This window comes from Amblyomma maculatum, chromosome 10 (assembly GCF_055883805.1).
Source record: "Amblyomma maculatum isolate TAMU_Amacu chromosome 10, ASM5588380v1, whole genome shotgun sequence".
NCBI classification, from domain to species: Eukaryota; Metazoa; Arthropoda; class Arachnida; order Ixodida; family Ixodidae; genus Amblyomma; species Amblyomma maculatum.
In genome coordinates this window covers 24,125,659-24,150,460 of record NC_139353.1, presented here as the reverse complement: position 1 = coordinate 24,150,460, position 24,802 = coordinate 24,125,659, and the positions used below count along the sequence as shown (strand labels likewise).

At 43.6% G+C, this 24,802-nt stretch overlaps 2 protein-coding genes across 4 annotated transcripts in view; both read left to right on the top strand.

Moving 5' to 3' along the window:
• LOC146175880 (dyslexia-associated protein KIAA0319-like protein) overlaps window positions 1–22,030 on the top strand; it is a 33,140-nt gene extending 11,110 nt beyond the window's left edge. For all 3 annotated transcript variants that reach the window (XM_084582244.1, XM_084582243.1, XM_084582245.1), the window contains 13 exons: window positions 608–740; window positions 2,023–2,087; window positions 3,082–3,242; window positions 3,472–3,731; window positions 4,239–4,387; window positions 5,386–5,537; window positions 7,134–7,343; window positions 8,565–8,659; window positions 9,316–9,464; window positions 10,564–10,686; window positions 11,507–11,597; window positions 14,401–14,495; window positions 16,750–22,030. In XM_084582244.1, the coding sequence (XP_084438370.1) occupies window positions 608–740; window positions 2,023–2,087; window positions 3,082–3,242; window positions 3,472–3,731; window positions 4,239–4,387; window positions 5,386–5,537; window positions 7,134–7,343; window positions 8,565–8,659; window positions 9,316–9,464; window positions 10,564–10,686; window positions 11,507–11,597; window positions 14,401–14,495; window positions 16,750–16,904 (1,838 nt within the window). In that variant the 3' untranslated portion in view covers window positions 16,905–22,030. The remainder of the gene's footprint in view (window positions 1–607; window positions 741–2,022; window positions 2,088–3,081; window positions 3,243–3,471; window positions 3,732–4,238; window positions 4,388–5,385; window positions 5,538–7,133; window positions 7,344–8,564; window positions 8,660–9,315; window positions 9,465–10,563; window positions 10,687–11,506; window positions 11,598–14,400; window positions 14,496–16,749) is intronic.
• A 626-nt stretch (window positions 22,031–22,656) lies between these two features.
• ttv (exostosin glycosyltransferase 1 ttv) overlaps window positions 22,657–24,802 on the top strand; it is a 149,705-nt gene continuing 147,559 nt past the window's right edge. Inside the window, exon 1 of the mRNA XM_084582242.1 lies at window positions 22,657–23,790. Within this exon, the coding sequence (XP_084438368.1) occupies window positions 22,877–23,790 (914 nt within the window). The 5' untranslated portion in view covers window positions 22,657–22,876. The remainder of the gene's footprint in view (window positions 23,791–24,802) is intronic.

Here is a 24,802-nt window from a genome sequence, read left to right as displayed (position 1 = left end):
CACTTCTTTTGTGTGTTTGTGTCAAGCATTTTCTGCCATTGGGAAACACACAGGCTTACTATGACAGTGCAGCCTGTCTTCATCTGGCTGGTATTGTCCAGGTCGTGAACTTTCAGTGTGGTTGGTTACCTCTGCTGAGCCCCTGATTGCAGTGGAGATAAATAAGTAAAACTGTCATTGGTTGTCATCGATGCACCTAGTTTCCTGCGCTGAGCGGTAAATGTGAAATTTGGTATCATCGGAAGAAGCACTTGGCCGCTTGCTTCATTAAGCAGCTTTCACGGTTTTATATCTAAATTCCCTTGTATGCAACCTTTTGATCTTTCATTTTCAGTCAGTTCGTCACGAATTCTACTAGCAAAGAAGATGAAATATTTGGAATTTTTAATTTCCTTGGTTTATTTGCAGTAGCCCGCTTTTCCCGTAGAGATTTTTGCCTTTTTTTTTTTAATTACCTGATGGCTACCCTTCAACTAGTCTGAGGCATCTTTTTTTCAAGCAAAACCTTTTTATGTCTCTGTCTTGCGCTCTTTGCGTGTGCTTTGTAGACATGCTTGGTTCAGTGTTTCAGTGATGCGACTGTGATTTCTCCCTCTCATGTCTATAGTCAGCACAGATGATGACAAGATAGTGCAGTACCACTGGGAGCCCATCACCATACCTATCGGCTACAGCCCCAAACTGAATGACACACCAACAGTCCAGCTCAAGGACCTCATTCCTGGCTTCTACCAGTTCATGTAAGCACTCATTTTCTTTCTCTTTCTCCTAAACATCGAGGGGATATCAAAGGGCTGAGGAAGTTGCTGATATATATATATTTTTGTTGTTCAGGAGAAACAGTGGGGATAGCCTACTCGATAAATAATACACCCGCCGGGGTGGCGCAGTGGTTACGGCACCTGACTACTGTTCCCAAGGACACAGGATCGAATCCGGGCCTCGGCGGCCGCTTTTCGATAGAGGCGAAAAGCAAGGTGCCCGTGTGCTGTGCGATGTCAATGCACGTTAAAGAACCCCAGGTGGTCAAAATTTCCGGAGTCCTCCACTACGGCGTCTCTCATAGCCTGAGTCACTTTGGACGTTAAACCCCACAAACCAAACCAAACAATCAATAAATGATACTCGTTAATAAACACCCAGAAGAAAGATATTATATATGCATAGCAGGCGAAAGGAGGACAGTCATTAGGATTTTAGGAATAATAAGAAATGAGAATGACTCATTCTCATTTCAATGGAGGCAAAGAGCAAGGCACCCATGTGCTGCGCGATGTCAGTGCACGTTAAAAAAGATGGAGGTACAGGTGGTCAAAATTTCCAGAGCCCTCCACTACGGCATCTCTCATAGTCTGAGTCGCTTTGAGACATTAAACCCCATAAACCAAACCAAAGAACAAAAAAAAAGCACCAATAGAAAAGTTTGGTGCCTTACTATATACTCCTTATACTATATATGCTTTCAGCCATAGAATCGTATTTCTCCTAGCAATGTTTTCAGTTGTCTAGCTGAGGCTTTGTGCCTGAAGGGGAAAAGAGTGTACAATCACCACATCAAAGCATCATTCTTACTAGAGTTTACTTTTGCTTCAGTGTTTCTACATTACCAGTGCAGCTTTTCTATTGCTGACATAGCTGACTTACTTGAAACACTTTCAAAATGTCTAGCCTAATTTCGTGTGCTTAAAGTAGCTCTTAGTGCTTTATGTACCTAGAATGTTTTTATTTGCAAACAACTCTAGGAGAGTGCAGTTCTGTGTCTGTCTGCATGTGCTTGATATGTGCTGTTTGGTTTTAATCATGCACTACCATTTCTTTTCTGTTTATTTCTTTTTTCTTCTTGCTTTTTTTTTTCTGTTCTACCATTTTCTTGCCTGTTGAAATTTGTGTTGATTGTTTATCTCGAGCGGTGCTGTCATTGAGTGTGAAACAGCTAGAGGAGGATTGGTTTTGAAGCAGAGTTTCTTGATGCAAAGGTTGAGCTTCATCGCGCTTCTTTTTCCCCTCTGTCTTTGTTGACAGGTTGAAGGTGACTGATTCTGACGGAGTCACAAACTCAACCAGTGCTAATGTGACTGTGCTGAAAGGTATGCAAACAGAACTCTCAGAAGGGTGGGATGGAGAGATGAGATCTTTGATTCTTTGTGCTTTTTTCTGTTTGCAAGGTGCCATACCCTGGCTGATGTGGAAGGAGTGGGGCAGGGGCATAGGCAGAGGGGCTGTTTTGGCGTCAGGACACCCCCCGAAAGTTTGAGCATTACATCGTCCCCCTCCCCAACCCTTTATGGCCTTTTTTTTTTTTTACTTTTTTTTTTTTTCCAACCGATGACACAACAATTTCCGAAAAATATTCCTGGCTACTTCACTGGAATGAATGCGGGTTGTTGTATTTTGTGAATCTCTGAGCCTTGACAAGTGAGTTGCTTTGAGAATTCAACCTGGATTCAGACAGGGGTAAATTGAGACTGATGTTCACTCTATCCCTTTGCATTAACTATGCTATAAACAAAAACTAGCAGTGCACACTGCAGTTTTGTTGTGCTTTGCTTTCCTAGATAGCTTTTGACCATTCCATCGTGACAGGAATACCATTGCCATGAACTATGCATACGCATCCTGTGTAATGGAGCACAGCCTACTTACAACACTACTAGGTAAAACAAGATTGCTTTTGTCATCACCAAACTATATTGTAAATGGCCTTGCTCAGTTGCTTTAATCAGTTGCACTTACCTTAATCCTAACATAACAGATGTGAGCCACAGTTGGTTTCATTATTCTCAAGCTTTTTCTGCATTTACCGGAACTTCTGAGAGCACAATACGAACCATAGTTGTAATATCTTGTATGTGCATTTGATTCCTTTTTTTCTGGTAGTTTTTGTGTTTTTTGCTTATCAAGGATAGAGGCTTCTAGTTTAGAACATTTTTTTCTTTGTACATCAGTCATCTGCTTTTATTATTGAAATACCTTTTTGTAATTTGATTCACTCTGTTGTTACTTTAACGGGGAATTGCATCTACTTGACATTCGTTTCTCTGCCTCTTTTCGTGCGAGATTTGAAGAAATGGTCGATTGCAGAGATGGACTACCCGCCAACGGCAAATGCTGGACCACAGTCTGTTGTGTACATGCCCAATAACGAGGTGACCCTGAATGGCAACCTGAGCACTGATGACAAGGGGATCAAGAGCTGGGAGTGGACAAAGAGTCCCGACACAGACAAGCATGTCGACATGGAGGTGTGTGTGTGTTTTTTTTTTCTTACTTTCAGCAAGCTTACATTTGGTAGTTCAGTGTGGGAAAATGCTGTCCTTGATATAATGACAGACCTGGGTATAGTGCGAATGAGAGAACATTCTTTAAGTCCTTAATGCACTGTCCGAGTCTCAGTAACCACACATGGGGCATGTGCAGTTTTGCCACGAATCGCTATGGTGCCAATCAAGTGTCGTCATGACCGGTGTGCAGGGAACCACGAGCCCGTACCTGCACCTTTCCAACATGGAGGTTGGCGTGTACAAGTTTCTCCTGAAGGTGACCGACACAGCGGACCAGACTGCCACGGCGGAGGTGCATGTCTTTGTGAAGCCAGCCTCCAACCAGGCTCCTACAGCTGATGCTGGGAAGGACATACGCGTCTCACTGCCCATCGACAAGCCACTCGTGCTGGACGGAAGCCACAGCTCCGACGATGTGGGAATCACTTCGTGGCATTGGAGCCAGATCCAGTGAGTTTGCGGAGTTTGAAAATCGTGAGCTGCTTTCGTCAGCCTGGCAAATTCATGCTGTTTTTCAGCTACGAAGGAGTAGTCAGAGTTTGTCAAAAGTAGCAGCAGCATCGTGGTATCTAGTCTAGCCTTGCAATTGAAGTGGATTGTGTGAGATTTTTTTTTGTGTGGACCATGCTGTAACGGTGCTATGTGTTATTAGAAACTCACAAAAACTAGTTACTTGAATTTGTCAGTCATGGGATAAGGAAGAAAAAGTTCCATTGCACTGTCGTTGTGGTATACAGAAAAGCAACGTTTAAGCATTTATGTTGGTTAGCACAAAATAGATCTGTAGAGAAAAGGTGCTTTCACTGTGGATGCATTTATTCTCAGCTGCATTTCAATTGCTTAGTGCTTTACCACCTAATCTGGTGGGCATCACAACCCATAATCATTTATATTGTTGAGCCTGACATGCCCGTGTGTTCTCTTGACACTTGGTTTCTGTCATGCTACAATGTTCAGAGGGCCCAAGCCGAGCCAGATTGACGAGCCCAACAGTACAACCACAAAAGTGTCCAACCTCATTCCGGGCGAGTACGTCTTCAAGTTGGATATCTCGGACGCCAACAATTTGACCAGCTCGGACAATGTCTCCATCATTGTCACTCAGAGTAAGTCACTTTGTACTCCCTTTTCCTGCCCAGCAGTTAATAAAGAGGACTGGGGCAATATGTTTGCAATGAAATATTGCCCAACACTTTTTTTGCATTGAACAAAGATAGTGAACGATAAAATTTACTGCTTGCATGTCAGTTAATACTTATGAGCTTCTGCTGTGGTTTGAACCTCTTCTGTATTGATTTTTTTTTTTTTGTATGTGCTGCTCTTCCACTAGGCATTAATATAGGAACACAGAATTTAGTATGTAAACTAGAGTGGCAGCTTATGCCTAGGATGTAAAGAACTCTTTCTTGGTCCCGCCGTACTTGTGTTTTGATGGGGCTTTGCTCATGGTTCTGAGGTTGAAACCAAAGCAACTATTGGTCCAAACTAGCAGGACTACCAAGGGGCCAAAAATGCTAATAGTTAACATAATGTTGGTAGCTAAAAATTCCTGCTACTGTGTCCTGCAAGTTAAATTTTTTGAAAGCTTCCTTTTGCTTTTTGTTTTTCAATATCAAGTTCCTCTCAGCCGAATGTAAATTTTGCGGGAAGAAAGCAGATACCATATTGTATGGGCCTGCCAGGCTAGTTAGTAGTGTCTTAGACGCTGTAGAGCAGCCAATGTGGAAAGGATGGGGGACACTCTTGTTCAGCTCGAACCTCGAAGACCAGCAGGCCCTCTTAGAAAAAGTTGAGGTGACGGTCGCTTTAACCAACAGTATCCTGGACCAACTTTCCTCTAATTCCCCTTCCTTTTTTCTGTCAACAAAATGCTTTCATCAACCTGTATCATAAGAACCTCTTGCATAGAGTAATTTTGCCCGATGAAGGTCAAGCTAGCCTAACTTGGCCTTGAAATTACTTCTGGCACTGAGTACTTTTTTTCTGCTTCAAAAATTCTAATTTAGTTGCTCAATCCTTTTTTTTTCTCGATCGCTAGTCTTTTGCAGTGCTTAACATTTTTCACAGTCATCACTTGGCCTTTATGCTGGTGCTTATTTTGCAGACAAGAATGTGCCACCCAAGGCTGATGCAGGGGGCGATCGGACCGTCTTTCTTCCTGTGGATGTTGTCTCTCTCAATGGTTCACGATCCACCGACGACGTGGAAATCATTTCCTGGCATTGGACGCGGGACCCTTCCTCACTGGCAGCAGGGGTGAGACCTTGGGCCACGGGCTCCTATGCTTTTATTTCAAATTATTTTATTTGGCTGATTATTGTAGGCCTTGGTTCCTTGCAAGAAGTGAGCCTTGCTTATTTGCTCGTAATATAACTTACAGAATGATTTCTAACAAATTAGATGAAAATAGCTGCTGAGATTCCTGGGGTACATGAGGAAATGCACAGAATATTAAAACGGGTGGCGGTTACGGCTAACCGTCGTAAAAATGCCAAGATCGAATACACGAGCACGCTTCCTAAGTGTAATTTTTTTTATTTTGGCAGTTATTTTAGGCACGTTAAGGAAAGTAGTGAGAACTTGTGCCCCTTGATGGGAGTGTTGAACAAAACAAATTGTGTGGAGTTACTAAACATGAAAAATTTAAAAGTAGACTACCGTTTTGTACCAAAGGGGATTGTCAAAGTTTACGCATTACTGAATTGCATGCCTTACGCAAACATGCACCTGTCTCGCGCAGTGTGCTTGCTTGGCTTGGTTTTGAGTGAAATTCTGAGCCAATAGTTACTGTATAACGAGTTCAGCAGTTTGCTATGAGCGTTAAGTTCTCAGTATTCACTTGTAATGGTGTCATCATGCTTTACCTTGGAAATGGTGAAGGTAGCAAAAATGTGCATGTGCGATTACTTATTTATATGTGACACTGGGATGTTATGAGGCTACTTTGTGGCAGATGCTGTCAGACATTCTGGCAAAATCGAGTGCAGCGGTTGCCACACCGTCGGTGATGATAGGTGTGCAGTTATTAAGCACTTAGTTATTGGATGTATGTAAGGCTTTTACGTTAGAATTGGAGTCGATTTATTTAAAGAAAACAAAGTATTTTATTAGTCTGCTTCCCATTCATCATTATTGTTACACCACATAGAAAGAGTCAACTCTGGAAGCAATATCTGCATCATAGGTTCAAGCATATGAACACTAGCTAAAACTGAAGGAATACTAATGATATCAGTTCAATAATTAGAGCACTGCACATGATGCTTAAACATTATGGATTTGGTACTGACTTGTGGTGTCCTACCTTTGCTCTGCTTGCTCTCACCTAACTTAACAAAAGCATCAACAACAAAAACAAATTTCTTCCTGCTGTCAATATAGTTTTCTGATTACTGCTGTTAGTCTCAGTAACCGCCATCACTTCTGATTTATGCTCTGAATAGGCTCTTCAGTTTTACTGTGTTTCCAAATTCATCCTTGGGTGCATGGTTGCCTTCCCATATGTGACTGGCATGTACATCTACACTTCATTTTGTGGAATAGCAAACAAGACAAGGGACAGAAGAAAGAATAGTTGACATGGGCACTTCTTTTCCTTTCTGCCCCTTGTCTTGTTTGTGCTATTCCACAAAATGAACTACTTCCAACTCGCCCAATACAGCGTAATAGCAAACGAGACAAGGGACAGAAGAAAGAGTAGTTGACACAGGCACTCCTTTCTCTTTTTGTCCCTTGTCTTGTTTGCGCTATTCCACAAAATGAACTGCTTCCAACTCTCCCAATACAGCGTATTGTTATACTTACACCTTGTAAGGAGCACTCATTTCATGTCTTCCACCACCTTTCCTGCAGCGCATCCTGGAGAACTCGAGCTTCTCGCCTATTCTGCGGCTTTCGGAGCTCATCCCCGGCCGGTACATGTTCACGCTGACCGTGTCCGACGCTCAGGGAGCCACGGGCCAGGACACGGCGTCACTCATTGTCAAGCCCACACCTAGCCTGGCTCAGCAGGTGGAGCTGCTGCTGGACGTAGACATTGAGACGTTCACCCAGGAGCAGCTGGTCAGGGCCACTACACTGGCTGCTACTCTTTTGCGTCACTCTCTTTTTTCTTCCTCGCTGTGAAAGAAAATGAAGCAGTATGCTTATAGTGGTGATCAGTTTATGCCCTAACTAGTCTGCATGAAAGAACTGCACCACAGCTTTTCTTATTTATTTTGTTCTACCTTCTTCTTCAAAAAAGAAAGATTAAACAAAGAAACAGCTCGTTGCAGCTCACTGTTTTCTTCTTCCATCGTTTGTGCTGCTTTTCACTGTAAAGCAAATCATTGTCATGCAAAGAAAGTCTTACTGTTCATGTTTGATCAGCTTATTATCATTACCTTTCTGTCATTGCGAAATTAGCGTGTTTTAAAATCCTAAGCAAAATAGCTTAAATTTTCACTTTTGGCTGTCTTTTGTGCTTTTCTCTTTCACCAACCAATGTCCAGGGTAGATGACAACAAAGTTCTGTTTCTTCTCTCAATTTTGTAGCTTCAGTGTTGTGCTTTTCAAGCACGTTTCAGGCCTTGCTTACATTGGATGATGTCAGTTAGATACTTTAGGCTTCACATGCTTAGGTAAGCACTTTCTGGTTTGTTCTAAAGTATGTATAGTTTGTGCTTTTTACTTTGCAGCTCTCTGTAGTGTTCACCACCTAAGCCACTTCTCATCAGCTGTAACCCCAGCAGAATGTTATTGAATCTATTCTGGAAAAGGAGGGCACAAATTAAAAATTGGCAAATAGCATGCTACGTTGCTCAGTATTTTACCAGCTCATCAAACATGCTGTGGCGGTGATAACTTGACCTGCACTCTATGACTGTCCCATGTATTATGTCACCAAATTTAACCATAGAGAATAACTTTCTGGTTGTGGCACTGTGGTTGGTCTGAGAGAGAGTTAATGTGTCACAGTATTTCTGGATAAAGATGCTTACGTGAAGAACTGCAGTGATTGGATTCCGGTCATTACTTTTGGTTTTGACTACTCCGGACAGAATTTTTGACTGTTAAGTCAATTTATTTTATGACAGGCTTCAGCTAAGCAGCAAAACCATCGGTGCAGTATAAACTTGCAAGAATTAGCAACAATTTGTTGCTGGTAGCTCTGCTCGAGGCAGCTCAAGCACATTTGTGTCACAGTTTAAAAAACACACCATCACACGTGCACTTTGCTAGTGTTTTTAGCTGGTATGCGGTTTTCTCACATTCCTTATTTGTTTATCCTTTTTCATTTTGCAGGACACTGTGCTGAAGCAGCTTGAGTTGTTGTTGCATGATGGCGAGTCGCTGAGGGTGCATCTTGTAGACTTGGGCTACCAGCAGGATTCCCGGAGGTACTTGCCTAACAGTGATTTTTCCTCGCAGTGCATGTTTGGTCATGTTGTGCTCATTCGCCACTTTAAAAATGTGCTTAGTCTCTGGCATCCACGTGCTACACCTCACTTGTAGTAGTGTACTTGAAATGATATGACATGCATGGCAGGTATATTGTGATTTTTGGTAGCCTTGCCAATGCAGACTGAGCCATTCAGTTGCAGGCTTTGTGAAGGAAGGGTTTTTGCGACATCTTATTTTTACACGTCCTTGTATGCTCACTGGGACGGGCCTTCCAAGTGCAGTGCCTGTTCTGTTGTTATTTACGCCGTTGATCTGTGTAAACAAAGCATCTACAGTCATAAGAGGTACTTGAGCCTAAGCTCTAGCCTTGTGGGCCAAGTGGGCTATGCACCGCATGTGCTCACACTGGTTGGCACTGGTTTCGTGTGCCTTATTCATCATCATGTGTGGATATTTACAGCATTCGCCTTTACAGTTGGTTCTCAAAAACTGCCGTAAAATGTTTGGAAGCTAGCTCCTCACATAAGTCATCTGTGTGCTTTGTTTAGCGGTGTTCAGCTTTTCACTATGGTTATCATCTACAGTTGCCATTTGATCAGTCTCGCTTTTGCACCTGCAGCCATTTCAATTTCTGCCTGACCGACTGCCGCAGGGTGCGCATCACTTTCGTGGCCGAGAAGGAAAACGCCAAGGGCACCTGGGTGCTGTGTCGAGGTCCCCTCATGGTTGCTCGACTGAAGCAGAGACTGCGGACGCACAGTGCTCTGCTCGACTGGGATGTCATGTCTGTGGACACTGTTGGTGAGAGCCAAAGGCTGTAATTTATTGAGAGACAGCTATACTGCTTCTGCCGTTTTGTATTATTTTCTTTTATTTTTTCTTAATTTTTCTTTCATTCTTCGTGTTCTTTTCGTGATCTTGAGGATTCAAAATTATTTTGATTTGATGAGATCCGCAGAGAGTAATAGGGTCATATCATTCTTGCTCTTGGAGGATTGAAATGACAACATTGCTAGCGTTTAAATGTTGTGCAGCAGGGTGTCTTAACGCGAGACCGTTAAAGGCCAAATCTTCAGAAAATGTGGCGTCAGCAGCATCAGCATTGTGAGCAAAAAACTGGCGGGGGATGGTGGCTGGCAAGGTCAAACAGTGGCCTTAGGTTTGCCTGGCATTCCGTGACCACATGATATGGCCAATATTGCAGGAGCTTCCAACTGAGGCCTCTCCATTTATATGGCTAGGTAAGCTCAAAATTCAGCCTTCCAGGACCTCCTCATTCTTAGTCAGATAGGCTACCCCTAAGACACCTAGACATGCTTGTTTGGCTTATTTAACTGGGGCTTTATATCTGCGTCGGGTGGCCTTTCACATATGGATGTATGCTAAAGTGTATGTGTGAGATTATAGAGGAACAAGGGATTTGTGATTAGGCGAGTAGCAATGTCCGCAAGGAGAGCCGGAAATTGGGTATGACACAACTTAAAGACGGAGCTTTTAAAGGTGTCACATATGTCTCCCTCAAACATTTAAGGGTGTGAAGTGTCCCCCCAAACATTTTCTCCTTATCTAAGAGACTGCATGCACACTGCCTCTCTTGATGCCCGTATATGTGTGCATTGTATGTCAGTGATACAGTGTATGCCACTGTGCTTTGGGGATGTGACAGAGCAGCTGGTAAAAATGATTCTTTTTCCCCTTTTGCTCTGTTTTGCGTTTGATCTTGCTGCATTAAGTTTCCATGTATTACTCGCATATGCCCAGATCTACTTCGGAAGTGAAAGGTTTTGAGGTGCTAATTGGGCGGTGAAGGCTACAGTGAACTAAGGTTCCGAAAAATTATTGGAGAAAGATTTTTTTACAATGCCCGTGCATTTTTAATGCCTCCCCTGTCCTTGCACAGTGTGCCAGAACGAGTGCTCTGGCCATGGCACCTGTGACATATACAGCAAGCGCTGTGTCTGCGAAGCTTTCTGGATGGAGGACTTTGTTCGAGCCAGCCTGGGGGATCGAGAGAGCAACTGTGGTCAGTGAAACATCGGTTGTCCCTTTTATTCTCTTACATATCATATTCCTTTGACTACGCTTTTTCACTGCAAGGATTTGGCGTAAATATCTGGGTCTCAGACACTCAGATTTCCTTGGTAATGAAGCAGAGTGTTGGCAGCATGCTCTGCCATCAAGGCTCTTCATTTTTTCCCCCTCCTCTCCTTTGCATTCCAAACGATGTTGCACTGCATGTGGAGATTACCTGATAATGCACTCGATCCGAGGAGTGCATTGGGGGTCAGTTACTTCTGTATCTGACAACATTTAAGATGGGGTGCTTTCTGCTCTGAAGCCAATTCAAATATTTAAAATCGAGTGTGAAGGGAGTCGAACATTTTCCAAATTGTGCAAAGTCAAATTACAAATGAAATATTATGCAAAACATGGCCAGAAAAAACCAACCTAATAGAGGTGGGCAAATATCAAATTTTTGGTACGATGTAAATTTGAATAGTAAAACTTTTTTTTTCAAATATAGATTTTTTTCTTGCCAATCATTGGCAAAGTTTATAGTACTTGCTATGCCTACCAGGCATTAAATAAGGACACTGGAATCGTACAGTAGTAGTGATACCAGTTAAGTTTATTCTGTAGACTGATAGTACAATTCCTTGGGTAACAATTACCACCAGTGAAAAGACAAGTCTGATATCAAAGTGAATTAATGCTCCCATGGAAGAGGACTCAAACTGAGAAATGCAGAGAGAGCAATTGTGGATGAAACTGCTCTCTGGCACTTCCTCCTGTGCTGAGGTGACCAGCAGTGTTGATGGCTGGCGATTCGCTTCCCCTTGCAGACTGGAGTGTCCTGTACGTGATCATCATCTCTTTCCTGCTGCTAAGCGTCCTCTCCACATCCCTCTGGGGCCTGGCCTGCTTCTGCTCCAGGTGAGCAAGCTTTTTCATTGGTTCGGGCGTGCAGTTTCATTTTATGACTTTATGAGGCTTTATGGTGGTGTTCTAAGGCTCAGTCGCTGTAGAAAACATTCAAGCAACTTTGAAAAAGCCCAACTGCATTTGGTTGCAACAGTTTAATGCAGAGTCACTGCACTCAGAGGCAGTCTTTGTTGTTTTTGTTCTCAACCTTGGGGGTGGCATAACAGGAAGCTCCAACAAAAGCAAAGTGAAAATAAATAAAGGTGTATAATGTCTAGTTGCGGAGTGAATACGAATAATAAACATTGTTTGCAAATTGAATCTAATAGTTTAGAATCATTTCAAATGTCAATAGTTTTTTTTTTTTTTTCAAATAGTTTCAATTAATAGTACTGATAGTTATTTAGATGAGTGCTTTTCTGAAAGAAAAAAAAAATAGTTATGAAAAGTACAACAGATATGTTGTAAATTTAATGTTTAATCATTATAGGCATTATTTAGCGTGTAGAGGCAGTGTACCAAACCTTTTTTATTGGAAATTTCCATATCTTTCTGTGTATGCATCAGAAGAAAGCAGCGAGAGGGTGAATCAACCAGACATGACATAGTGTTGTTTTGTGTTTGCTTTTTTTTTTTTTTTTTTGACCTTGAGCTGCAGGACGTACTGGGCAATAATTAAGTGAGAGGGAGACATACAAAATAACAGAGAGCTCATTGTAGACTGACTAGCTAATAGCTGGTAGTAGTTTACCATTTTTTGAACAGCATAATTTTGCTCACTGAATAGTTTGAGCTTTTAGGTGTCAAAGGAGCTTACTGAGGGCTATCATGAAACACTGTAAGGCGGTCATATACTTTCCTTTCTGGAAGACTGACGTCAGTGATCAGTCATTTGAGATGCAAAGCACAGATCATTACTGACGAAACACAGCAACGCATTTGTGTCCGTTTCGTGACACAAATGCGGCAACACCGAGCTACAATGCGAGGGGAGTGCTCCCTTGTGCGCATGAATACAAATTAGTGCTGGCTGTGTAATGCCAATGCAGGTTTAGTGTTCACAATTCCACGCAGCCCACTAAGGTTTTATTAGATTCCGAGTCGTTTGTTAGACCCAGACACTGTCGCACACAGCAGGTGTGATAATGAAAGCAAGCCAACCACTCGGCGTAGTTTGTGTGGTCTCATTTTTCTTTGTGCGTGCGCCATGCTGTACACTGTGCACACGCTGACTTCGCGATTTGTGTTTCTCTCATAAGCTTTCTCGTTGTCCTTTGAAGCTCGAAACGTGCAGATTTTATATTTGAATTCGTGAAGACTATGAAGGAACAAAGCAGTCGTGGGAAACAACTGCCGTGGTACATACAAACCATTTTGTTGTATGTGCCCCGCACCTCGTATTTGCGGTAATCAAGCACCTGTTCGCTTTCATTGCTGGAATTTTCACAGGCAGCTGACTGCATCCGGCATGCCGGAATGACATACCGCACGGGAATGCACTTTGTTTTTCGACCCTCGTGCTTTGGCCTTGCTTCGCGCTTCGGCCTTGCAGGTCTAATTAATTTTATGATAACTGAACACAACCTAGACGGGCTGCTGACTTTGTGAGGAAATGGTAAATTAACTGATATGACAAGAGCAAGTTACTAATATAGCTGGTGCCATTTGGATACACTGTGATTTTTGGTTGCGAGCTAGTATCCGAGTAGTTCGCGTACAGTAAAGGGACTAGGAAAAAATGTTCGAATTATTGGATAACTGCCGAAAGCCATTTGCATCGCAGTAATCTTATCCGATCAATGCCGGGAATATATTTGTCTGTACATTTTGAAAGGTAAACATGGTGACTGCGCCGACTTTTTATGGTTTCGCAGTGTTCGCATACTAAAAAATCGCTCCAGAAGCTTAAGTGTGGCCTTTTTTGCAATGCGACGCAGTGGCATTTGTTGTTCTTCGCAAATGGCCCTGTCGCATTTTGAGTGGTGAATTGCCCTCAAAATGCGGCGGGTCACCGTACTCGAAGAGCGGAGGAAGCACGTGGATGCAGGAGAGAAATATGCATAGGCGCCACAATGGCGTGACACCGTCCCAAAATAGAAGGAAAGAATAGTGACTTGCAAAGCAAAGTCCAAAATGGTGCAACTGGCCGATGCGTGCGCCCGCTGGCAGCAGCGGGCATTTAAGAGAAGCGATGCTGAAACTATGCTGCTGGGCCATGTTTATGCAATGGAGGACTTCAGAGCGTCGTCACGCCTATCAGAGATGTGCGGGCATCACTGTTCTAAGCAGTTGATGTTCAGGGAGGTATTTTTGGACAATCGCAGGCTTTGCGGGTCTTGCCTCGAAATTAGCCCCCTCCCCCCCCTCCACTTCGAGTTACACGAGTGTACGAAGCCACAGATTTACATGGGCATTGGCTGGGACTATGTTTCTTATTTGAATTCCTTAATTATAGGGGGCCAAATTAACTATAAATTACTGTGATTAAATGTGGAGCAAATTAAAGAGCAAATTGCAAATTCGAAATTTTGAATTCTCATGCTTCTCAAAGTGTGTGCACAAAGTGTGTGTTTTCAGGGAAGAATGAAACACGAATGATATGCCTTTGGTTGATTATACCTTCAAAAGTGGAATGGATGCTTTTCAACTGTGATGAGAAACCTTTTGTTATTCTTAACTTTTGCAGATTGTTCTTGTGTTTTTGTATTTGCCTTTCAGTTCCTGTTACGGACGATCCGGTCCGTTTACATGTTACGGACCAATATACGAAAGAGAGTACGTACAGTGCTTGAGTTGGGTTTGTTCTTCCTAACAGGATGCATTTCCGGCGGCCAAGAATCAAGAGAAACTACACGCTGCTCAAGGACTCTCGTGACATTGAAAAAGACAGCCTGGACCTCTTACCTAAAGGTATGCCAGTGACCCATCTAGAAGAAGAGCACAAGGTTGAGTGAAGGGCTTTCAGAGCCTTCACAACCCATTAGTGTGCATTGCTACATAACAAGCATTTTCATTTTCTGTTGGTGATCATTTCTTCAATACCAGAATGTATTCACGTCATATGCATTTGGCATCAGGGTTGAGATGGCTTGCCAAGTTTGTGGACTACACATGATTTTAATGGTAATAGATTGGAAACAAACCTGAATTCTTCTGGACAGGGCTTTTCAAAATAGCAGTAATATGTATAATGAACATTTTTTAACTCTCAAAGGTGTCATGTTTCATGACTTCGTGTGAAGAATTCAGAAGCAAGGTCTCAGATAACAAAAATCGAAATTTCAGTTTCTCCGAGGCAGACTATTTCTTATTTATGCGTGAAATGTAACCAAATATGACATATATATGCGACTTTTTATGCTCAACACAAAACTGCATTCTATTTTAAGCTAGCTGGTACAGTTATTGAATGATTGCGAGTAAAAGCATCATAAAGCAGATCCTGAGGCTTTAAATAATTGAAGAGGAAGTGCCTAAGCTATTTAAGTCTGCAAGTTTACAAAGTCTGTTCTGTGCAATAAAGCTGCTAGCTCTCTTTTTTACATGCCTCCTAATGAAAATAAAAGAGAAAGCTTCAGCATTCATATTAACTTGAAACTGTTGCATACAAAAATAACTTACAAAAGCTATTGCACGTGCACATAAAAAATTTAAAGCTTTCTTAATGCAAAAGAATAATTAGGCTATGTAAAAAATGAATAATGATTAGCAATGATGTGAATTATTAATAATAAAGATAATAATGATAGTTGTGTATAAAAAGAATAAAATAGAACAAAAATATCAAATAAAAATAAATCAAGACATAAATTTAAAAATAAACTCATCAGGGTGTAAAAAAAGTACAAATTACAGAAACGAAAGGCATCGCTAATGCTTTCGCATCTCCCCATGCAGTTTCTGCAGTGACCTCTTAAATTTTTGCACCCCTCAAAGTCTCAAAATCTGTGTAAAAATACTATTGTTCTATCATCCTTCATTGCAAAATGACGAACAGATGAGTTAAAGCAATTGTAGAAGTAATGAAAGCTGAGTAAATTGCCCTTAAAGTGTAAATTGATTAATTTATTACCCAGTGTACCTTTCTTGTCAACTTGTTCGGTCCGAAAAATGGCATTGCAACCAATGGAAAACCTGATCAACTTATACCTTCTTCTCATAGTAATACTGAGATAATTGTGCTCTGTTGTTAAAAACCAGCAGAATTTTCGATGAAGTAGAACCATCAGAAGCCTGATTTGCATGCAGTTTTAATGACCATGCATACAGGAAAGGTAAATTTGTACTGAATATTTTGCTGTAATTTTTTGCCGCAAAGACTCAGCTGCGTCTTCATCTTTCATCTCATTTGTGTAACCCTAGGGGTTGCACAAACTATAAATTAGTAGAAAACTTTAGACCAGCTTAGCCATCTTATGTGCCTTGATATGTTGTTGCTGTGAGTGGGAGTAGGAACACAATTTTCACTGTGCATTTTGTATGCGTCAAGTTACTACGAGCTGGCAACTTGGGCAGCTTTTTTGAGATGAGAATCGAACCCTATGGGGCCCTTGGATTCAGAGTCAGACTTTACTCCTAGGCCATGCAGGCACATTCATTTAGCCTGGTTAATGCGGGGCTTTGTCTATGTCGCTCCTGCTCAGGTGGGCAGCATACATCACAAAGGCCGTTTTTTTTTGTTCTTAAATTTATTTCTGTGCTGATTTGTTTGTAAGTAGTTCAGATCAAGCAAAACCATGAAAGTCGAGGCAAACCATGCAAGAGCAAAGCGAACTCGTCTATCGCACAATAATTCATGCCCAGTCATGTACTTTTCTTAGTTAGCTCATGGATTGGTCATTGATAGATGGTGCATGCATATAAAATGCATGTGTTCACACATTTGATTCTAGCTGGGATTGAACCTGTGTTTTGGTCAGATAATTTTGCACAAATAGTAAACCGGTTCACTCCAACTGCGCATCATGTGCTCTAGACCGATCACGGAAATACGGCAGTGTCAGTCATTTTCTGAATTAGTTCGCTGTACTCTTCGAAAGTTAGCTGTATTAGTGTGTGGGGCTGCAGGTTTGACCCTGTACTGTAGTGCATAACTTCTTCCACAAAGGCCGTTCCTTTTTGTTCTTCAATTTATTTTTTTGCTGATTTGTTTGTAACATTGCAGGAAAGACGCTGACAACCAGTTTGATGGCTTCGGACTCTGATTCAGACACACTTTTCGAGACACGCCCACGTCCGTCGGTTGCAGTCAAACCTCTCACCGGCAACCATCGCACGGGGATGTCTAATGGAGGCCTGAAGAACAGAGTGCATACCTGAGGGTGATCTACGCTGGCATCTCCTGGTCGGAGGTCTCCAAGGAGATGAAGTTGACGTAGTCCTTCCAGCTGACTCCAGCCAAGGCTCATGTTTGTATGGCAGAGGTGGTTGCCACAGAAAAGGTTGTGCTGTTTTGAAAATATTTACAGAAAGGTTTTAGGCCTTGATACCCAACAGTGGCGATAGAGATCGAGGCAAGTCCACAGGGACTCATTAATTTGCAACTGCTTGTTCATTTTAATGACACTGAACTTGACGATACGCAAATTACTTTTAGAAGCCCACCATACTTTGGCTTGCAGTCTGTGCAAGCAGGCGTAATTTTGCCACAGTGCATCAAACTTGAAACTTGCGTGGATGAGTGGGTGGTTGCTGCTCTTGTGCATTTGTGCTAACATGGCATTAGCAGAACCATTATTAGTTACCCTAGTTCCGTCTCATTGCACCATGTGTTTCCTTGGGTCCTCTGGTACAAGCAGGTAGTGATGAAGCATATGACTTTGCTGTAACGTTCGTCACATGCACCCGCTGTGCAGAGGCATGCCTTCGTTTATCTTCATGGATATTTTTTTTTATTGCTGTATGAAAAAGCACAGACACCATTTAGGCCTTACTTTTATGCTTCTTTTAAAGTTCTGAATAGGAACAGATATATGTGTGGATTTTAACTAGTATTATTATTAGGAGTACATCAGGTTGTGTTGCTGGGAGCAAGAAGAAAATCGTTTGCAGCCTTTTCTTGGATGTAGTTTTAACTGTGTGCCCATTTGTTGGCTCGCAAGTAATGCTTTGCCATGCTCATATAACCTAACTGCGTGACAGAACTGCAAAGGCGATTCCACTGCCTAATATGACATAATGACTTTGCTGCACAAATGTTAGCTGCAGTATGTGTTGTGTGCTTGCATTAAAAGGAAGTGAATGCTTTGTGAAGTTAGAGGTTGGAGATTGTAAGGTTGGAGCGGTGGTAATTTTTTCACTACTGCTGAGGTCACGTCAGGCCTGTCACACGCAGCAACAAACTATTAATGTGGCTAGAGCCTTTGTCTCAGGATGTAGCGAAATGTAGGGTTGTGCAGTTGTGGGAAATGTTCAACAGGTTCAACAGAAGCTAGTCCCCTAGCAGTGGTTTAAGGGAAATATGTTTACCACTGCATAATTGTGTGATAAAACTGACACTTCATGTCAGGCCCATTTAGCCTGGATGTAGAGTGTTGTCTTTAGTGTGTAGCCTTCCTCTCGTCTTTCTCAGGCAAGCATCGGTAGTGAAAAATTTCCGTTACGTTTAAGTGCTTCTGTTTATTTATTCTTTCATCCTCTTTTTCTCGTTGCTGCTGACCGAGACTGTGCGAGGCTAGATGTTGTTACCAGCAATTACTCTTTGCGGCTTGCTCACAGCAGCAAGAACCATATAGCCCATGCTAGATTCTGTACACTTCTCGGCATTTTCGTTGAATGGCTTGGTTGTTTGCATTCTACACAAAGTTCCTTGTTGATGTAATGTTTTGAACCTTGGCTTTGAGAAATGGCTCAGAAGTTAGTGCATGATGTGCGCTAAGTGTAGAGAAATTGCCGGGGTGTTTTTACGTTTTACTAGTGAAGAGCAACCACATCTGACCGTTGCTAGCATGCTAAACCTTTACTTCTTGAAAATAATGTGCTTTATATATTATGTACAGTTGTGGACCTAGCGTAGTAGCATTGTGATGGTGTGCGATTTTCACATTAGCGTTTGCATTACAAGTTGGACATCTGTCAATGTGATGCAGGCAGTGGTTCATTTAGAAAACGTTTTTTTTTTTTTACTAGGCCTAACTGTGTGGGCATTTTAATCGTATAGTAAAGCAGATGTCTTTGGGGTGGTTATTTATGTGTACTAATTATCAGTATGTGCTTTAGACATTGCTTTGAAGACTTAGTTGCCATCAAGCGATAATTCAGTGTGCTGAGTTCTTGTGAATGAATAGTCACGACTGAAACTGCGTTCTGTACGATTTTTGAATGCTGTTGCTTTTTCTTTCGCAATAATTTGAGTGCTTTCAGGAAGTCTTGTAGGGAATGTTCAGGTTTAGGTTCATTGAGTTTAACATCCCAAAGTGACTCAGGCTACGAGAGATGCCGTAGTGGAGGGCTCCGGAAATTTCGACCACCTGGGGTTCTTTTACGTGCACCGACATTGCACAGTACACGGACGCCTCTCTGTTTCGCCTCCATCAAAATTCAGCTGTCGGCGGTCGGGTTCGAACCTTGGTACTCCGATACAGTAGTCGGGCATCTTAATCACTGCCCCACCGTGGCGGGGCTGTAGGGAATGTGCCTTTAAAAAAGCAGTCTGAGTTTGTAGCATATTGTTATAGTCACCAGTTTCAATACTAGTACAGAGACATGCATTCATTTTCAGTTTTACTTTGCAGCTTTGCATGCATGCATGCATCCATTTCTTTGTATGGTCAGATGTGGGTGTAGTGCCATCTTGTGATGCCTCTCTATGTTATCGACATGCAAGCACTAGATTGCTATCACTGGTTGTAGTCCTGTGTTTCTATGAGGTTTTTCAAAATGCCCGCAGATGTGGCCAGTTACATGAACTTCGAGAAAATGTGTTCCATCCTTTGGACGTAGTCACAGCCCTACAAGTTTGCTAAATGCATTCAAACTAAAATTCATTTAGCTCTCACAGCTACAAGAGCGCCGCAGTGAAAGGCCCGAACTCACTTGGCGTATATGCAGGTGTGCTGTATTCATACACTGCTTGGCAATCATTGAAGGTCTGCCCTTTAATTAAGAGGGACACAAGGGTAAAAAAAGCATTTTTTTTTCTCTCATGTGCGCACCTGCCTTTATATTTTTAAGGCCGTGCTGAGATTTAAAGACAATGAACTATGCACTGGGCTTTGATTTGAAGAGTGCAGGCATAACCGGTAGGTAATACACTCTTTGTTTACCCAAAAAGTTATTGAAATGAAAGTGCGTAATTTAGCTGTTCGCTTTCGCATCAGTCGAATAGACATGTCTGCATTGCCTCCAGCTTTGACCAAAATGAAGTGGTGGTGTGGGGAGACGAAAACGTTAACAGCCTAGCAATGACTGCTGCAACAGCTTAGGATGCTTAGGAAGGCTGGTATAATGTGGAGTACTGAGTCACATCTATTGGCATCTCCTTCTCAGCCACAATTTATAAGAGAAAACCCACCTGTATTTAGTTGACAATACCTGCACATCATTTGCACTTTGTTCGATGAGCTTCAAAGGCCCCATGATAGTCTCCTAAATATTGGACATGACTTCTGTTGCCACATGGCTTTTAATGCAGCGTTTTCTGTAGACTAACTGTGTAGTCAGGGAACTTTGTTGAGTGTTTGTCAATAAGCCAAAACAAAGGGATCGTGCAACACAACATGCAATCCTTGCAATTTTGCCTCATGTAGAAAAGGCACCTAAAGACTGATTTATGTTGCTGGTGCTCAGAATTCAATATGTTGTAATTGTTATCAGACCAATGCATGTGAAACATAGTTTTACACGAAATTCCACTGTAATGTATGCAGTCTCCTTGACTGCCATCGGAAAGTTCACTTCTGTATGAACTTGTTTGTAAAGCTGCTGTCATAACATTGTCACAGCACTTATTTTTTGTTTTACAATGGCTTTCACTGACTGGCAGTGCTCTAAGCTCCTGAGATCGCATTCTTTCCTTTTTCTAATTTTTCTGCCATACACTCATTGCATTCACAGTCCTGGTAATGGTGCTTCTCACTTTCAATAACATCTGCGGTTGACCTTTGTCCAGTATTGCCTTATTGATCTCCATGAAATGAGCAGTGCAAAGGAAGATTTCTGGGTTTAGAGCTTGCAATCTGGTCACAAAGTGTCTAGAGTTATGCTACTGCTGTGTTTTGGCATGTCATTATACTCATATGTAAATGTTTTGTGAGAGTGTTTTGCTTCCTTTGTGGACGCTACTCTGTTGTTGCTTAGTATTTTAAACAAAACATGCAGGTTTCCAGTTCATTGATGTTTAGAAGCATTTAAAGAACAAAAAGAAAAAGAACTTCATTGCAGAGGAGAAGCATTTAAAGAAAAAAGAATTGCAACCCAGAACAAATGCCCTGCAACTGCTAATGAGGCTTATAATGTGTTAAGCACTTGCAAAGCTTAGATAACTTCCGGGTGATTTCTTTAACAACTCAAGATGAAGTAGACAAGGGTTGAAAAGGAACTTTAGTCCGCGAGGCTTTTTCTGGATGTTGGACATCTCTGGACACTTACCATCCGTGTGTTGAGACTTTGATAAAACAAAAATGTAGCTGCGACGTGAGATAATGGTCAAGCTGTATTCTTCTGCTTGGGTTTTTAGAACAAAACAAATATTTGTGCTCGACTTTTCATAGCATGTATTTAGCCTGCCTGCTTTTCCTATTTTTGCATCATCCATGTAATTTCGTGTTTGCATCGGTTTTCTCACTGCTGGCAGAACATCTGTGAATCAGACATTTTAACTACGCTCTCTTTTGGCACTTGCCCTGGACTATGAAGTCTGATGTGCTCACAAGGCAGTTAATTGTTATGCTAATAGTTATTTCGTTTGTTGCTGGCTGCAAGTCAGTTTCTGTTTTTCATCGGCAGTCTTTGTTGTTAGTTCTTTATAGTTGCATATGGTGTCACATATTTGAGCGTACAATGAATCTATGTCCAATGCAAATAATTCCAACAAACCTTGCAGAACGAAGTAAAGCTTGTTCATAGACATTTGTGCAAAGCTTTGGAACTCAAATGCTAAAGTGTTCATAAAGCGGTGCTCTTGATGGTAATTATGAGCATGTGTGCAATGTGCAAGATGTGGCTGATTTGTAGAATAGTTGGCATTTTGCAAATGTCTGCTCTAGTTCATGTTTAAGACACTTGTTGCATCCATTCCTATGTTTTGGTTTTTTTTTTTTTTTTTTTTTCCCCTCTGTGTGTGCCATATAGGCGTGTTCGCACATTATTTCAAGGTGTGTGCACTGTTTCTTTCATGAGCAGCGCGTGTGCGTGTAATAAGAATGTATGTGTGTGCGAAAAACTCTAGTCGTAGGGCTTTTGTACTGGGGTGGGGAAATAAGAATAAACGGAGTGTGTCACGAGGACGAGTGTGTGCTTCGTGGACTTGCGCACGGAGCGGCTGCCGTCACCGCAAAACGAGAAGGCGATGTAGCTGCAGCCGCGGCGGCGCTCATAGGCGACGTCGCGCGTCGTCTAGACTGAAACCGATCTACCGCCGCTTGGCACAAAGAGCGGAAACTCGTGCTCTCCCCTTCCATCTCTGTCAGCGAAGACAAAAGAACACGAGTCAAGCACCTCAGGTAACGCGCACAGTGTAGTGGTTACGGGAAGACGATGTAAGAAGATAGGCTATAAACCTTGGCCCTGGCTTCTTCAAGGACGAAAAATGAGGTCATGTGCTAAGCGGTGCCAAGTTTCGCGTCGGTTTTCACAGACTTAGCGGGTCGCGGCTTATTAGCGAGAACTGTGTCCGGTGCTTCGACAAATGCTAACTTTCATGTTAATGTAATCGTCGCTGACTCATATTTGTGGTTTTTAATTGTTCTTGCGATGTGAGCCGAACATTTACGCCTCAAAACGTGGAGATCACGGCTTTTCTTCTTGTTAGGCCGCGACTGCATAGAACAAAAAAACGCTCGACGCGCGCGCGCGGCCCGATGGTGGCGCCTCTAGCGGCGAACGCGGCTGAGGCCAAAAGCGCCCTCCGCGCCGGCGTTGTCGTCTGCGCGCGCCAGCCGCCGCTCGCTGCTCGACTCGAAAAGGAGGAGCAGCAGCGTCGCCAAGATGGCTGCGACGTCGTCGCTGACGGCGTCAGTCTGAGGCCGTGTCGGCCGTCGCTGACAACTGGGATGCCGTGAGCCGGGGCGCCTGCGGTGAGGGGTGCCGCACTCGCGATCCGGGTAAGGCGGGGACCCCGGTGTTCGCCCCTGATGCAAGCCAAAAAGCGCTACCTGCTCCTCTTACTGGCTACTTGCGTTTCGGTCCTGCTGGTCCTGTGCTACAGACACGCCGTGCTCAGCGCCCACGAACGACGCCAGAGGTACGCGAGCGGCTCCCTGCGACCGTACGCAGACAGCGGCGATGCCGAAGACCTGTCTGTGTCCCGGCGGCGGCAGCGCGAAGCACTCCGCAGCGGCAGCTCGTCGGACGGTGCCGCCACGGCGCCGCCGGACTCTCGGCTGTGCCGCATGCACTCTTGTTTCGACTTTGCGAGGTGCCGCGGTCGTGACTTCAAGGTGTACGTATACCCTTCGGAGTCGGACGCACCGCCCGCCTCGGCGGTCTACCAGCGGATCCTGAGGGTGATCCGCCAGTCTAGTTACGCGACGACGGACGCATCGGAGGCGTGTGTGTTTGTGCCGGCCGTGGATACGCTGGATCGGGACCCGCTCAGCCCCGACTACGCGCGGACTGCCCGTCTGACCGACTCTCCCCTGTGGAATGGCGGGCAGAACCACCTCATCTTCAACCTCTTCTCGGGTACCTGGCCTGACTACAGCGAAGAGCTGGGGCTCGACATCGGGCTGGCGATGCTGGCCAAAAGCAGCATCCCAGAGTCATCGTTCCGACCCGGCTTTGATATCGCGCTGCCGCTATTTCCCCGGTCGCACCCCGAGCGCGGCGGCAAGCCAGCCATTCAGGGTGCAGGTCCCGTCGACAAAGGCTACCTGCTTGTGTTCAAAGGCAAGCGCTACGTCTACGGCATCGGCTCGGACACGCGCAATGCCCTGCACCACCTCAACAACGGCAAGGACGTGCTCCTGCTCACCACCTGCCGACACGGGAAGCAGTGGATGGAGCGGCGCGATGAACGCTGCGAGACAGACAACCGCTTGTACGACAGGTGAGATGCGTTTCCTTTCTGCTCTTGACACCCCCCGACGTCAGACGTTTGCGAACCACACGATGCGAGGGGCTGAACGAAACACACGCGGTCACTCGAAGGAGGGGTAGCGTACGGTGACTGCTTTTAGCGTAGTACGAAAGCTTTCGACGATGTGACACCAAAGAGCCAAGCTGGTCAGCATTTCAAAAGACAGATGGTCTCCGGATTATGTCACGGAAGTGCATATAGCGGGCTCGCGTATATACGAAACTATGGGAGCTCACTACATCTGTAAGTTGTCACTCGGAAAGTCAAGAGCATGTTTAGTTTCGCGGCTGTAGCTGTTAATCTGTCTAAAGTCTCATACTGATTGAAGTGATCGCCAAGAAGTTCATCTGGAATGTGTCAGAAGATTGGCCACTATCGTCGAGAAGCAGGTGACGCTGTATTTTCTCGTTGCAGCCTAAAATCGAGACTACTGTGAACACAGTGGCTGGGCACTACAAATTGAATTTACGTTTGTCGTTGCTGTCTTGACCCGTAAGCTTTTGACGCCGTGTATTTTCTCAGCTGGACACCTTTTTTAAGTGGAACTCCTACGCGCCAACAAAGAAACGGATAAAGACGTGACATCTTTGCGAGCACGGCATAGCGCACTCGTAACCAGGGAGAACTTTTACACTGTAACACCTATATTTAACCTCATTTCTTTGATCTTTTTAGACGATACACACCACAAATCTAATACCCCCAAACGCCCTCTCCAAGAGTGACCCATAAATCTGCCCCTGTCCATAACTGGCGGCCTCGAGGAGGCCGAAAAAAACGTAAAAAGAACGAAGAGCGGCATCCTTTCTAGCCATTGAGTGAACCCGGTTTTCGCCAGACGGACCAACCCGTTACTTGTGCGGCGCAGGAGGAGGTGGCACAGTGGGATCTTTAGTTGTCTCGCCGCTCCAGTCGAGCACGTAGGTAGTGAACGTGCTCGAGTAGGCTTAAAGTCCGCAGATCACTACGTACGCAGATGGAA